At 43.1% G+C, this 14,478-nt stretch overlaps 1 protein-coding gene across 1 annotated transcript; it reads right to left on the reverse strand.

Annotated features, from left to right (window-relative positions):
• Window positions 1–2,075: 2,075 nt before the first annotated feature.
• Window positions 2,076–4,051, reverse strand: LOC147420888 (UDP-glycosyltransferase 85A5-like). Its single transcript, XM_086504368.1, has 3 exons — window positions 3,464–4,051; window positions 2,928–3,355; window positions 2,076–2,842 (listed from the first exon to the last, which is right to left on the reverse strand). The coding sequence occupies exons 1-3, from the start codon at window positions 3,993–3,995 to the stop codon at window positions 2,303–2,305; spliced, it is 1,500 nt and encodes a 499-aa protein (XP_086360494.1). The 5' UTR covers window positions 3,996–4,051; the 3' UTR covers window positions 2,076–2,302.
• Between the last annotated feature and the right edge of the window lie 10,427 nt (window positions 4,052–14,478).

Here is a 14,478-nt window from a genome sequence, read left to right on the forward strand (position 1 = left end):
GCGGAGGTTGATAATAAGCGCGACAATATGAGCAGTAATAATTGCGGTAATAAATGCGATAATATCCGCGACAATGTTTGAAATGCAAAAAAATTTCCTTCAGTCCCGCTGTCTCTTCTTTGGCTAGCCCACTTTGGACTCTCTTTACAAACCGTGGCAAAAGATCGCAATAAACGTTTTCAAACTTTCATAGTGTTATGAGACCTTCGACAATTTGCGGGTGGCAAACCGTGGAAGACCGCCTAATTAATTTAGAAAAGCCAACCATCACACAACTGTAACTGAGCACCGCTAGTTGTTGGTCTCAAAGGGTGATTCAATAACGTAGGGGGTGCTTGAGGCACTCCCCAAAAGAAAAGTATGCCTACCTAATTGCAAAAGACGGATATGAGGGACCCCTTATTGGGGTATGGGCATCCGTTAAAATTTTAGAGGGACCTTCGAGTGCACCTTTAGAGGGTTTATGGGGGAGTCCTCTTATTCCTAAAGACCATTTTCTTGAGAGTGCATAGTTATTCAGAAAGGTTATTTTACTACAAATAAATTAAGGCAAACTTTCGTAAATTATTTTCCCCGTTGTTCTCGTCTAGCTTGAAGGATTAAAATTTAAAACCATCTACATATATTTTGTACCATTTGAGCGAGGTGAAGGTAGTACCTAAGGAGAAACTTCAGAGATATCATCTATATGTATATATGTTATGTCTATTCTATAACGGCAGTAAGAGTGCCCTTTACACGTGTCGAGAGCTGCGAGCTGAAAGCTAAAGTCCAAAACGAGCCTCTATGCACAATAAAGAGGGAGAGAGAAAGAGAGAGATAGAGGCCGCCCGATCGTACTTGTGTTTACAACGAGAGAGAGAGAGAGAGAGAGAGAGAGAGAGAGAGAGAGAGGACTACAAATTAGGTCTCTGCTATGACGGCTAAGACCATATTTATCTGCTTTTTTACCCCACTGACTTTGCAAATTCTGCTCTGATACCAGTGAAAGGGCAGGGGAACTGAACATGCTCATCAGCACCCAGCCATGCCCTATATAGGCCCTTGGCCTTCTAAATATAGGGACCCCCTTGACTGCATGTCCGTCCTGGCCCTTGGCCCGGACTGGTCCTACCATTGTCCTGACAGATGGCACATGTTTCATCTGACAATCTTGCATTTGCAGTCATGACAACTTTTAAACTTTGCCAATCTCATTGTGTCAAGGCTTCATTGCCTGCAATCTTGTGAACACCTTCCTTGGTAGGACATGAAGATAGGTATTGATGTGCACGTGTGCATATGTGTGTGTCATCAGTCCCACACTCGCGATTGGACTATGCATGATGAAGTTGATGGTTATAGTCGTGTGGATGAGTACCACGAGTGAATCTGAGCTTTTATTGTACTGTATAATGGACATAAAAACTTCACATTGTGAACTTTATGCCCGCGTTACAACGAGTTGATATTGTGTTATTTTTTTCAATCTTCTTTGGTGTGTATGTCGTATCAATACATTATTTTTGTGTTGGTTTTTCCTATTTAATGCTTCCTTTAGTGCTAGGCTTTGCTATGGATGACTCTCTCTCTCTCTCTCTCTCTCTCTCTCTCTCTCTCTCTCTCTCTCCCCAAACACAAAAAACCACGCACGGGCTTGTGTGGGTGCCTTGGATATAAATATCTCCATGAATCTCCTTTCACAAGAAGTTTTTGACAAATTCTCACAATAATTCCCACATTGTGACTTACCGCAACATTATGAGCTTTTGTGAGGGAAGCACTGCATACCTAGCTGGTACGATTGGGGGCAAGGGACCACCGGCTCGGTGGGGGGGCCGGGGGTCCCCTGCCCCCAATCGTACCTAGATGGGTACGCGGTGCTTCTCGAGTTGTTATTCATTGTAAGAAAAACACTTAACATCCTAAGAAAAACACTGGAAAAGACTCCGTTTTCCTACATGAGAAAATCTCTAAATCTTCTTGTGAATTTCGTCATGCGTTTTGCAGGCCATCGTGACTCCTCACCTTGTTTTATTTTACTACAAATAAATTAAGCCAAAGTTTTGTAAATTCTTTGCCGGGTTACAAATAAATTAAGTCAACTTTGCAAATTCTACCTTGAAGACATGTATTTACAACGCCCTTGAGCTTTGTAATTAAGATTTATTACAAGGTGTGTGTGTGTGTGTGTGTGTGAGAGAGAGAGAGAGAGAGAGAGAGAGAGAGAGAGATATGACTACAAATTACGTCTCTGCTATGAAGGCTAAGACCATATTTATCGGTTGCCCTATGAAGGCTAAGACCATATTTATCGGTTGCCCTACTGACTAGTATGCTGGATTAAGGCCTCTAGAAAGTGGCTAAGATTAGCCTGTGAAGAGCCCTTGTCAGAGAGTACTGCTTCTCTCACAATCCTTTGAAGTTGAACAGAGTTCTCTCTCAAAGCCTCACCATCACCACCCAGCAACTTCACAATCACTCTCTCTACCTCTCCTCTCTTCACAAGGAGTGTGCCCTCCTCTGTGAGGTCTCTCTCGAAGCTGAGCGCCACTCGCCAAACATCCGTCATGTATTTGGCATTCATCTGCTGCTCGGAGAACCCGCCAGGCCAAGCAAGCATTGGAACACCGCCACTAATCCCTTCCAGAACCGAGTTCCATCCGCAATGTGTGAGGAAGGCGGCGACACTCTGATGCGATAGCACTAGCAGTTGAGGAGCCCATGACACAACCAATCCTCTATGTCTAGTTCTGTCTTTGAAGCCTTCTAGCTTTGCAAGGGTTGCAGCATCCACATCCACTCGGAGAACCCATAAGAATGGATGCCCGCTCGCCTCCACCCCGGCGGCCACTTCTTCCACCTACATCGCCCGTCGCACCCGACAACCACATCATTATGACGCAGAGAGAAAAGACTTGCAACTCAATGCCAGCATGCAAAATTACCTGTTCTGCTGCCAAGTGAACAATACTGCCAACGGATATGTACAGCACCGACCGATCCTCCTGCTTGTCTAGCCACTCCTTGCAACCCATACCCTCGGTCCAGAGGCTCGTCCCCATCGCCGGCGCCGTATGCATCTGGCCCGAGAAGAATTGCGGCGGAAGCAGCGGTCCAACAGGCCAAAACTTCGAACCCATGCACCCTTGAAATGCATGCACAGCCTCCGTGTCGAGCTTGTATGTGGTGTTTGCAAGGTGCCATTTTGCACGTTGTGGCACGCCGGAGCTGAATCGCTTAAGAGACCATTGGAAAAAGAAATCAGTCGGTGATCCATTGGCAGATTGCAAGAAAGACGGCAGCTCGCAGGCTTTCAATGGGTGCAAACCAGGAATGCAGTCCACCAATCTTTGGGTTGAGTCACTACTCATACCTGGAGACATCCATATGCATGCTCTTTGAAAGGTAGCAGGCAAAAAAAAAGAAGAAGCTACCATAATAATTAAACAACCATAAAGCTTGGAGATGTACAAGAGCTTACAATTGACAGGGAGGATGCCCTTGGCAACAAGAGGGGATATAGAGCAGTAAGCCAAGCTACCATGGGCTGGGGTAGTCCACAAGGCCACCCACGGCAAGCGGACCGCATCAGCAATATCCGCCATCCAATAGAAGTAGCTATCCGAAACGATGCAAGTAATGGGGGGCTCTGACAGATCACAGGCAGCTTCAGATACCAAGTCCTCGATGAGCGACTGGAGCGGCTTGTGTAGCGCGTCGATGGCTTCCCCGAATTCCTGAATGCGGCCGTCGTTGAGGCGGCCATGGTCGGGTGGAAGCCCGTCAGGAATGCCGAGAAGCTTCAATCCGGGCATGGCGAAGAGGTCTTGGGATTGGCCATTGGCTGTGATGAGGTCATGGTTGAATTGGGTGTTGATGAGGGTGATGTGGGTGAAGCCTGTGGGCTCTTGTAGGAGCTTCAAGGCGAGCTGGACCATGGGGTTTATGTGGCCCTGCGCAGGGAAGGGGATCGCGATGGCATGAAGCTTGCGGCTGCATGCAGAGGGCGCCATGGTAATCAGACGAGCGTATGGTTAGCTTATGCTTGGATTCTCACTCACTCTCTCCCACACGTCGTGACCTCTCTCTCTCTCTCTCTTGGAGTCTTCATTGACCAGTCGCAACTTGGCTGACAGCTCTTTTTTTAAAAAAAAACTCAAAATTGACACGATGTCTAATTTTAATTTTAATAAGGCACTCCTTTTTCGCTGCCCACCATATCCCCCCCGCCCCCCCCGGCCGAAAAATAGGGGAAAAACTGGCTTGTTTTTCTATCTACAAAATTTCTCATTGGTATAAATAAAGTAGTCCTTGCTGAACTCCTTGGAAAAACCATGATGTTTTAATTGCATAGACTTCTTATAGGAAATTGAAAGAGATTTTAGGACTGATTCTCATGGGAGGAGGTAGAATCCCAGCCCGTTGTTGTCCACTAAACGAAGCCTTGGGGTCCCAACTCTGCCAATTTTAGCAAAGTTGGAAAACAAGACTTCTACCACTGTCTCATCTTGACAAAGAGGGTGTATGTGTTGGTAGCAATTCCGATAAGTAACAAAAAGGCCGATGGGGGGGGGAGGGTGTTCTACCCCGGTCCGTGCGAACCCGCCCTTACTCCTGATACTCCGGGGACGAGAGAGAGAGAGAGAGAGAGAGAGAGAGAGAGAGAGAGATGAACCTTTGTCGTAATTGGGGATGACAATATTTTCCACAAGGATAGCACCTTGATGAAGGGGCATCGCTGTTCAAGTGGGAGATCCAGAAGCACTAGGTTAAGCTGTAGAGCGAAAGGCTATGGCCAGGTGATCTCTATGACGACGGATAGAGGGTGAAGAAGGGCAAGTCGACATTGTTGGGCTGAGCGGCCTATTCAGGCTGTGGGTAGCTACAATGGAGGCAAGGCTCATGGAGCTACTTTGAAGGAGACCCAAGGAGGCAATGGCTAAGCCGGGCACAAGCAAGTGGCCAAGGAAGCTGTGTAGTCCACAGACAAGTGCAATAGTCTAGTGGAACCTCTTTAGATAGCATCACAATCTCAATCGTGGTAAAACCAAGGGTACATTGCGGTAATCCATATATGAGTGAACCATAGACCGCAACGCCATGATTCAAAAGGGACTTTACCCAAGAGGAAGCATTCAACCATCGGGTGCTATGCTCCCTTGCTTAGTGTCTACATACATGCACATATACACATATACATATATCTACACATAGGTACATGCATATACACACACATATGTTCATGTATACACACACACACACACACATATACACACACGCACACACATGCATATATATACACACACACACACAAACATATACACATTTATATTGACTCTCAGTCAGGTCTATCTATCTCTTCCTCTCTACTCTACTCTATATCCATCTCTCTCTCTTTCCTACTCTATTCTCTCTCCCTTTCTCTCTTTATGTGCTCTTTCCCTCCCTCTCTACTCCCCCCCCCCCCCCTCTCTCTCTCTCTCTCTCTCTCTCTCTCTTTGTTTCCTTCCCTCTCTACTCTATTCTCTCTCTCTACTTCCCACCCTCTCTACTCTACTCTACTCCCCCTTATCTCTCTCTCTTTCCCTACTCTGTCTATCTATAATCTCTCTCTCTCTCTCTCTCTCTCTCTCTCTCTCTCTCTCTCTCTCTCTCTCTCCCCCCCCCCCCTATCTCTCTCTTTCCTACTCTATCTATCTCTTATTCTCCCTCCCTCTCCCTCTTTCTCTACTCTATCTATCCCCCCCTCTCTCTATACTTTCCTCTCTCTCTCTCTCTCTCTCTCTCTCTCTCTCTCTCAGTTTCCCTTGCCTTTCCATTTCTCTCTCTCTCTACTTTCTATTTTTTATTTCTCTCTCTTTCTCTCTCTCTCTCTAATATATATATATATATATATATATATATATATATATATATATATATATATATATATATATATATATATATATATCTCTCTATTTATACTAATTTCTCTCTCTCTCTCTCTCTCACACACACACACACACACACACACACACATTCCTCTCTCTTTCTAATTTCTATTTCTCTACATTAACTCTCTCTCTCTCTCTCTACTTGCATTTCTCTATTTCTACTCTTTCTCTCTCTCTCTCTCTCTCTCTCCCTTTTCTATTTCTATTTTACTTTCGAACTTTTTGTTTCTTTTTATGTATCTACTTTATTAATCTCTAACTTACACACCATTAGTTTGTTAAATTTTTTTCTACAACATCTTTAATTTCAAGCAATTTCTACCTCATTGTCAAGTTTCAAGCAATTGATGAAGCAAGTTTAAAGAAAACCTAATCTACTCCTACATCGATTTACAAACAACAACCATCTTCTACATTCACAACACTAAACGTAATCTACTCCTACATCGATTTACAAGCAAAAATCATCTTCTACATCGGTTACCCTAAACCTAATCTACTACTATAAGAAAATGGAAGAGGTATGCTTTCACTTTTCTCTTTGTTTTAAACGTTCTCTATGTGTGTGTGTGTGTGTGTGTGTGTATGTGTTATAAATTAATAGGGAAAGGTGAGGCCAACTGCTCCAGCATACGCCCACTCACTTTCTCCGATTACAGTGAGGTTTGGCTCATTTCGGCCTCCGTTTCCACTACAGGCAGGTCTGCACAAGCAATTTCGTCATTTTGTGCAGAATTTCTGTCAGTGCCAATTTCTGCATAGCAGGTGCCTTACAGTCTTCTACGGTTTGTGCTATATAGCACGTGTTGTTCCCGCTTTGTTTCTCCTATTTTCGGGCAGTTTTCACATCAGGTGCAACATTTACCATGGCTGACAACAACATAGATGTCTTCAAGATGTTTGCTGCTGAGGACAGGTTGGATGGGGACAATTACCCTATGTGGGCTTATATGATGCAACACGTTCTTGTGTCAAAGGACGTCTGGAATATTGTGCAGGGCATTGATGTACGTCCTGGTTCTGAGGATGTAGGCGATGTTGAGGATGTTGCAGGTCTTGCTGCAAGGATTGCTGCTATTAGAGTTGTTCTGTCTACAACAAAACAAGCTTGTTGGGATGCAAAGGATGTGCAGGCTCATGCATTAATTGCGTTGTCTATGAAGCGCACCATCATTCCTCATATCCATTCAGCAAAATCTGCAAAACAGGCTTGGGATATATTGGCTGGTCTTTATGCAAGTCGCAATGAGGCTAAAATTGCTTTGCTGCGTAAAGAGCTGGAGTCGAAGATTATGCATGAGGAAGATGATATGGACACTTTCCTTGCTAGTGTCAAGGATATCAATGAGAAACTTATTTCTGCTGGTGAAGTTATTTCAGACAGTTCCCTTGTGCAGACTGTTCTTGATGCCTTACCAGATTCTTACCAGACTTTTGCTAGTACTTGGAGACTTATGACCCAAGGAAATCTAGAAGTTGTCAAGTTTGATGCATTATGCACATTGCTGTTGCAAGAGTCACTTTCGAGAAAAAATAGGACTAGACAGCGTGCAGTTGACCAGGCTTTTATTGCTTCTCAAAGAAAGGGTGGTAACAGCGATGCAGCCACTTCTTATGGTTTTGCTGTGAGTGGCAAAACTTATGTTCCTAATGCTTTTGCTAGCAGCACTTCGTCTGGCAATTATGGTGATAAGGACAAAGAAGATGTGTTGCCATTATTGTAAAGCTAATGATCACTTGATCAAGCAATATCCTAAGTTGAAGGCCAAAGAGGCTAAGAAGAAAGAGGGTGGTTCCACTACAAATGCTAGTTCCACTACAAATGCAGCCATTGTTGAGTCTTCTGTGAAAGGAGACTGTGAAGGACAAAGAGGCTAAGAAGAAAAAGGGTGGTTCCACTACAAATGTTGGTTCCACTACAAATGCAGCCATTGTTGAGTCTTCTGTGAAAGGAGACTGTGATGCTGATGTCGATGGAGAATGGGCTTTTAGTGCAGAGTGCACTTACAATCCTGCTGTCCATGATGCATGCTTATCAGTTGCTGCAGATTCACATATGTGGTATTTCGACACTGGTGCTACAAGGCACATTACCTCACATCGTGAATTGTTCACCTCTCTCGAGTCTGTCCCTCATGGGAATTTAGTCACTTGTGCCAACAATGCCTCTTATCCGGTTCAGGGAGTTGGAAAGATTGTGCTTACTGCTGCAAATGGCAGCTCCTTCACACTTGTTGATGCACTTTATGTACCTGGGATCAAGAAGAATCTCTTATTTGTATCCGGACTTGCTAGACTTGGACTTGTAGTCAAATTTGTGGATGACATATGTATAGTTCATGATCTCAGTTTTGGTGATGAAATTGTTGCATCTGGCCTTTTGTGCCGTGGGCTCTATAAGCTCACTTTGTATGACAAGTGTGGACAAAATTTTGCAAATGCTGTTGCATATTCAAGGGCTATTTCATATGCAAAACTTTGGCATGCACGTTTTTGTCATCTGAATTTTGCCAGTTTGCTGCGTTTGCAGAAATCTGATATGGTTGCTTCTTTGCCGCCTCTTGAAGCACCTATCAAACATGTTTGTGAAGGCTGTATTTTGGGTAAGATGCAGCGTTCTAAGTTTCCAAAGGATGGTTCAGTTTGGGCCACATGCAGGTTGCAGCTTGTGCATAGTGATGTTTGTGGGCCCATGCAAACTCCGTCCTTGGGCAATTACCTTTACTTTGTGCCTTTCATTGATGATTACTCCAGGCATGCAAGGGTATTTCTGCTTAAAGCGAAGTCCGAAGTTTTTATGTGCTTCAAACAATTTCTGGCTATGGTTGAAAATGTCTTGAAATGTACTATGGGCACCCTCCGTTCCGATCGAGGGGGGAGTATTTGTCTCATGAATTTAATGCATTCCTGGCTAGTCGTGGGATAAAACACCAATGTACAGTGCCTTATACACCTCAACAAAATGGTGTTGCTGAGAGGAAAAACAAGTCACTGACGGAAATGGCACGATGTATGGTCAAAAGTCAAGCTTTGCCGCATTCTTTTTGGCTTGAGTCCATGATGTGTGCCACTTATGTACTTAACAGGTGTCCTATGAAAGCTTTGCAGTCTATTACTCCATATGAAGCATGGCATGATAGAAAGCCTTTTATTGAGCACATGCGTGTTTTTGGCTGTTTGACATATGCTTTGGTGCCACAAACATATGCTTTGGTGCCACAAACACAGCGCAGAAAATTGGATGATAAGGCTATCAAATGTGTTTTTGTTGGTTATAGTGTTGAAAGAAAAGGTTATAGGTTATATAGTGTTTGTGGAAGATCTTGTTCAGCCCTTGCTGTCATGTACTAGAGATAATAATGTAAGCTCACAGGACATTTATGACACTTTGTTGCCTCTTTTCAGTGGTGGAAATACGAATGTAATTTCCAATGAGGCAAATGTATAGCCTATGGGCGTTATGGAATTGATATTTAATTATTTATTGCAGTTGTGACAGGTGGAAAAGACTGGATCGAGCTAGGCCTATGCGAATAAAAAATATATACATTGTACATTTTGTTATTCAAGTGCTCTTTTATGAGCTTTGGTTATTTATGACCGGCCGGCCAGTTTGTAACCAATTTGACCATTCAAGAAATCTATAAAACAAATACGTGCAAGAGGGAGATGGTCACTCTTGCACGGGGGGAGATTGCACCCAGTGTCTGTGTACTTCTTCTCCCCTCTCCTCTCTTCTCTCTCGCTGTGCCGGAGTAGCAATCCGCTCTAGGAGGTGCGCCTGCACGTGCTCTCTCGTTCTATCATGATCTCTTTCTCTCTCTGCTCGTGTACAACGTGGATTAGGCGTCGCGTGATTCGAGGTATGCAGATTTAGTCGTTTATGTCTCGCTATGTGCTATTTTCGAGTATTTTTAAGGGCAGCCAGGCTTCCGTCTGTAGCAGTGGTATCTAGGGTGTTGTTTGCCGTGCTGCGGCATCTGACATTGGATCAGATCCACACGGATTGTATCAGTTTGGCCTTTGAAGTCCTTAAATGTAACATTTTATTTCATTCCTTTTCTCGCTGGTTCCCCTGGTCTGCTGCATCTGACCCCTCCACAAAAGTTCCCCCCCCCGCTCGAGACTACTTACAGAAGCGGAGATCGACAAAAATCTTAGGTGACAAATGCAATACCTTTTGCGACGACGCCCAATGTCGTGCATCCACGGGACTTGACGACAATGAGGCTGATTGTAGTTCACTTTTCTATACAGACATTGTGTTATATCCATAAAGGACTATATTATTTTGCTCTTATAGGTAATTTGTATAAGTTGCAGACTCTCATACTACATACCTAGTACAAGTTTAGAAGAGAAGCTTAAGTTTTTGGTCTTGCCAAACATTTTCTTGATGCATATTCTTTTACATATTTTGATGTCTGATTGGCAATGTCCAAAAGAGCAACTAAGGTCAAATCAATTTTTCATTGTTTTCTTTATTCGTGGACCAATCTACTATTTATAGTAGGGCCTTTACCTGATGTATGCTCGTGATATCATGACTAGACACTAGTATGCTCGTGATATCGTAATTAAACACTAGTCAATGCCCTTTAACAATTATAAATAATAAATTTTACAATGTTAAGCACCTTAGAGACAACAACTTGCGATATCAAGGGGACTACTCCATTTATTCAAACAATAACAATCTACAATATATTGATTCCATCTCACTTTTCGATTAATCAGAGGCTCATCATTATAAATGACTTGTGCTAATTACAGTTCTCTCCTACTTGTATCTCTCTCCCCACGCACAGACTACTACATATTTCAGATGCAGTACATCATCCAGAGTCTAATGATTTATAGAGAGAAACCAGGTAAGTTCTCTCCGCAATTTCATTTTGGGTTTTGGAAAATCTTCTCAGAAACACAAGTAATTATACACTGATAACACTCTCTCAGATACTCATAATGCTACACATATTTCTTAATACCATTCCACAGAGAACAACAACGTTACATAAATTCAACACATCTAGCTTACTTATAAGCTTGATTACCATTTATTTCTTGAAAGAAGGCATGGCTCTTTTCATTACATGCATCCTCTAACATTGTACCAATATTTGTATTAAACGAAATTGCTATTGCGATCATTTCACATTGAGATATGCAGCTACTCACGTGAGTCGCGGTCCTTTCAGTTAAATATCAATTTGTCAGTACTTTGTTACTCAATCTTACTCCAATGTGGTGTGAAACAGGTAGTATATTTTTTTAATGTTTTTATGCCCTGCCTAGTCTGTTGGTCACATGCACACAGATCCGCCGATTTAGGCAGTGTGTAAATGCTCATCTTGGTGTAAATTCGTCGATTTAGGCAACACCAGTTATCTGTGCAGATCCGCTGATTTAGACAGCACACTGACCAATTGCAAAGTCACAATGGTAAATGCAGATTCGCTGATATAGGTAGCATTAGTGCAGATTCGCCGATCTAGGCGGCACGTCTTATTGGTGTAGATTTTCCGGTTGAGGCAACACCGATCACGAAATCATGTTGCAGTGGCTGGCCACCACTGTAAATGGTATGATTTTGTTACCCGGGTACATAATGAAAGTGATTTGGATTTGGACTTATATTGTGAAATTGGAATTAGATTGGGATTTGGTGTCTGGCGATTATTACGACAATGTTTATGTGATGAGATTGATGATGAGTGTGACTAATGATATCATGATTCATCAGGGTATGACATATATTGCTTATTCTAGGGGTATGGGACACTGAATAGGTAGTGTGTGGATGACGGCAGGCATAAGAAATGTTGTCTAATTTTATGGATTTTTCTTTTACTATTTGCTACAGATTTCTAATCATTGTTTTTGACAAGTATTGTTTGCAGATTTTTATCTTCGCAACTGAGGACAGTTGCTTTCCAACGGAGAGGTATGTTATGGAATTGATATTTAATTATTTATTGCAGCTGTGATAGGTGGAAAAGACTGGATCGAGCTAGGCCTATGCAAATAGAAAATATATACATTGTACATTTTGTTATTCAAGTGCCCTTTTATGAGCTTTGGCCATTTATACGTGCAAGAGGGAGATGGTCACTCTTGCAAGGGGGGAGATTGCACCCAATGTCTGTGTACTTCTTCTCCCCTCTCCCCTCTTCTCTCTCACCGTGCCGGAGTAGCAATCCGCTCTAGGAGGTGCGCCTGCACGTGCTCTCTCGTTCTATCACGATCTCTTTCTCTCTCTGCTCGTGTACAACGTGGATTAGGCGTCGCGTGATTCGAGGTATGCAGATTTAGTCGTTTATGTCTCGCTATGTGCTATTTTTGAGTATTTTGTAGGGCAGCTAGGCTTCCGTCTGTAACAATGGGGGTTTCTGAAAATGTTACAGATCAGCCTATTACTGATGCAGATGTACATGATATACTTGATGAGGAAAGGGCTGAAAATGAGCAGGCTAGAGGTATGCCAAAATGGCTGGTGCACACTTTGCGTGATAGTAAATTGGATGCACTTTTGTCTAGTCATACTCGTTCAGGCTCTCACCATGCATCTTATGCATCAGATTGTTATGCTTTGGCTGTGTCTAGCTTACATGATGTTGAGGAGCCTCTGTCTTTTGATGAAGCACAGAATTCAAAAAATTGGATGGTTGCCATGCAATCAGAATATGATGCACTTATAGAAAATGACACATGGACTTTATGTGATTTTCCTCCTAGCAAAAAGGCCATTGGTACGAAGTGGGTTTACAAGTTGAAACGCAAGCCGGATGGTGAGATCGATCGCCATAAGGCTTGACTTGTTGCAAAGGGTTATGCACAACAAAAAGGCATAGATTATGAAGAGACTTTTGCTCCCACTTGTCGTATGACTACTGTGCATTTTCTATGTGCATTGGCAACTCATTTGGGTTGGGATGTACATCAATCAGACATTGTTACTGCTTTCTTGAATGGTGACATATTTGAGGAAGTTTATGTAACACAGCCTCGCGGTTTTGTCAATGTTCAAAGTGTTCAGAGCAAAAATAATTTAGCATAGAGTTTTGCATTGAAATAAGAATCTAGGAAATACTTATACCAAATATCTTGCACCAATGTCCCCAACTCCTCAATGATTGCAAATAGCTGTTGTTCGCCTAAAATTCCTTCATTGGTGTTGTTGCAAAGAAGTGTTATACTTATAATTTCTTTTGCCAAACACATTTAAACCTTCCTAGCTCTTGCGTGTGGGTCAACAGTCAAAATCCTTTGCACCATCACCTTGGTGTTGTCTGTTAGTGTTTTGGATGTGTGGTTGCGCACATCATGTCTATGTTGCTAAAGAAAAAGGAGGTTAGATATGTATATAGTGACGGTAATGGGCAGAGACACCAAGAGCAGCCAGTTCACCTTATCAGTGAAGGGGGAGCAAGGAAGGTCTACGCAAGGTTGTTGATTGGGACGCGGTGCAACTTCGCACGATGATGAAGATTGTTTACGATGCATCTTGCTCACCACTAGTATGGTCAACCACATATGGGGGTCTCTCTCTCTCTCTCTCTCTCTCTCTCTCTATGTGTGTGTGTGTTCATGCGCGTGCTATCCACCTAGGTCACCATGGTTGTAGAGCACTCAAGTAGTGTGTGGTATTCACTCTGTTGCACTTGAGGAGGGCATAAGGTGCATAAGTCGATGAGACTCCTCGCCATTGCCCCAACATCCTGTCTTGCAGCGTAGAGAATGGGAGCTAAGACAAATGGAGGCAATGGTGAAGATTGCACTCAATGGGATGGGCTCAAGGATGTAGGGATGGGTTCGGTTATCGTGTTTAGAGAAGAAGAGAGATTTTTAGTTTGGGCAATGTGTGTGGTGTAATGGTTGAAGTGAGAACCTCCGGATTTCTCCCAAGCCGTGATACATTGGTGTTGTAAGAAGGCCTCATTAACTTGGGAGTCGATCGATGCATCCTTGACCAAGTGACATGCATTTCATCTTCCAAACCATTTCTTAATGTCAAGCATCCACCCCGAACTTTGTATTTTGCTCTTGCATGTCTTTTGGACCTTTTGACTTGCTTCATATGTGATTCTAGGAAGTCAATACAAAGGGCTACGTTGTGTCTTAAGCATGTACTCCACAACCCTTTGCATGCCCAAGAGCTCAATGGGAAGCGATATGGACTCAAGAAGTAAGAGCATGTAGGGTGTTTGTGTCTTGACTTGGAGAAAGTTGGTGAGAAATCCCTTTTGGACATTCTCAAACTCTTTCCAAGTAGACTTCCTGATGCTACCACCCCACACCTCCACTCCATAAAGAAGCAACGGTGTCACCAATGTGTCAAAGAGGTACTTTTTGAGAGCCCAACACTTGATCTCTCCAGCATTGCACATATTCTCAAATGCATAATAAGCTGTCTTTTCGGCTTCCAAGCGATGCATTGTGCAATCCTTCCATCTATGATTGGATGGAACCTCAAGGCCAAGGTACTTGAAGCTATCAACCACTTCAAGTTGCTCATTGTTGTATACAATGCATGGATTTGCATCATTGAGGGTCTTTACAAGCA

Source organism: Adiantum capillus-veneris, chromosome 28 (assembly GCF_014529385.1).
Source record: "Adiantum capillus-veneris isolate H3 chromosome 28, ASM1452938v2, whole genome shotgun sequence".
NCBI lineage: Eukaryota > Viridiplantae > Streptophyta > Polypodiopsida > Polypodiales > Pteridaceae > Adiantum > Adiantum capillus-veneris.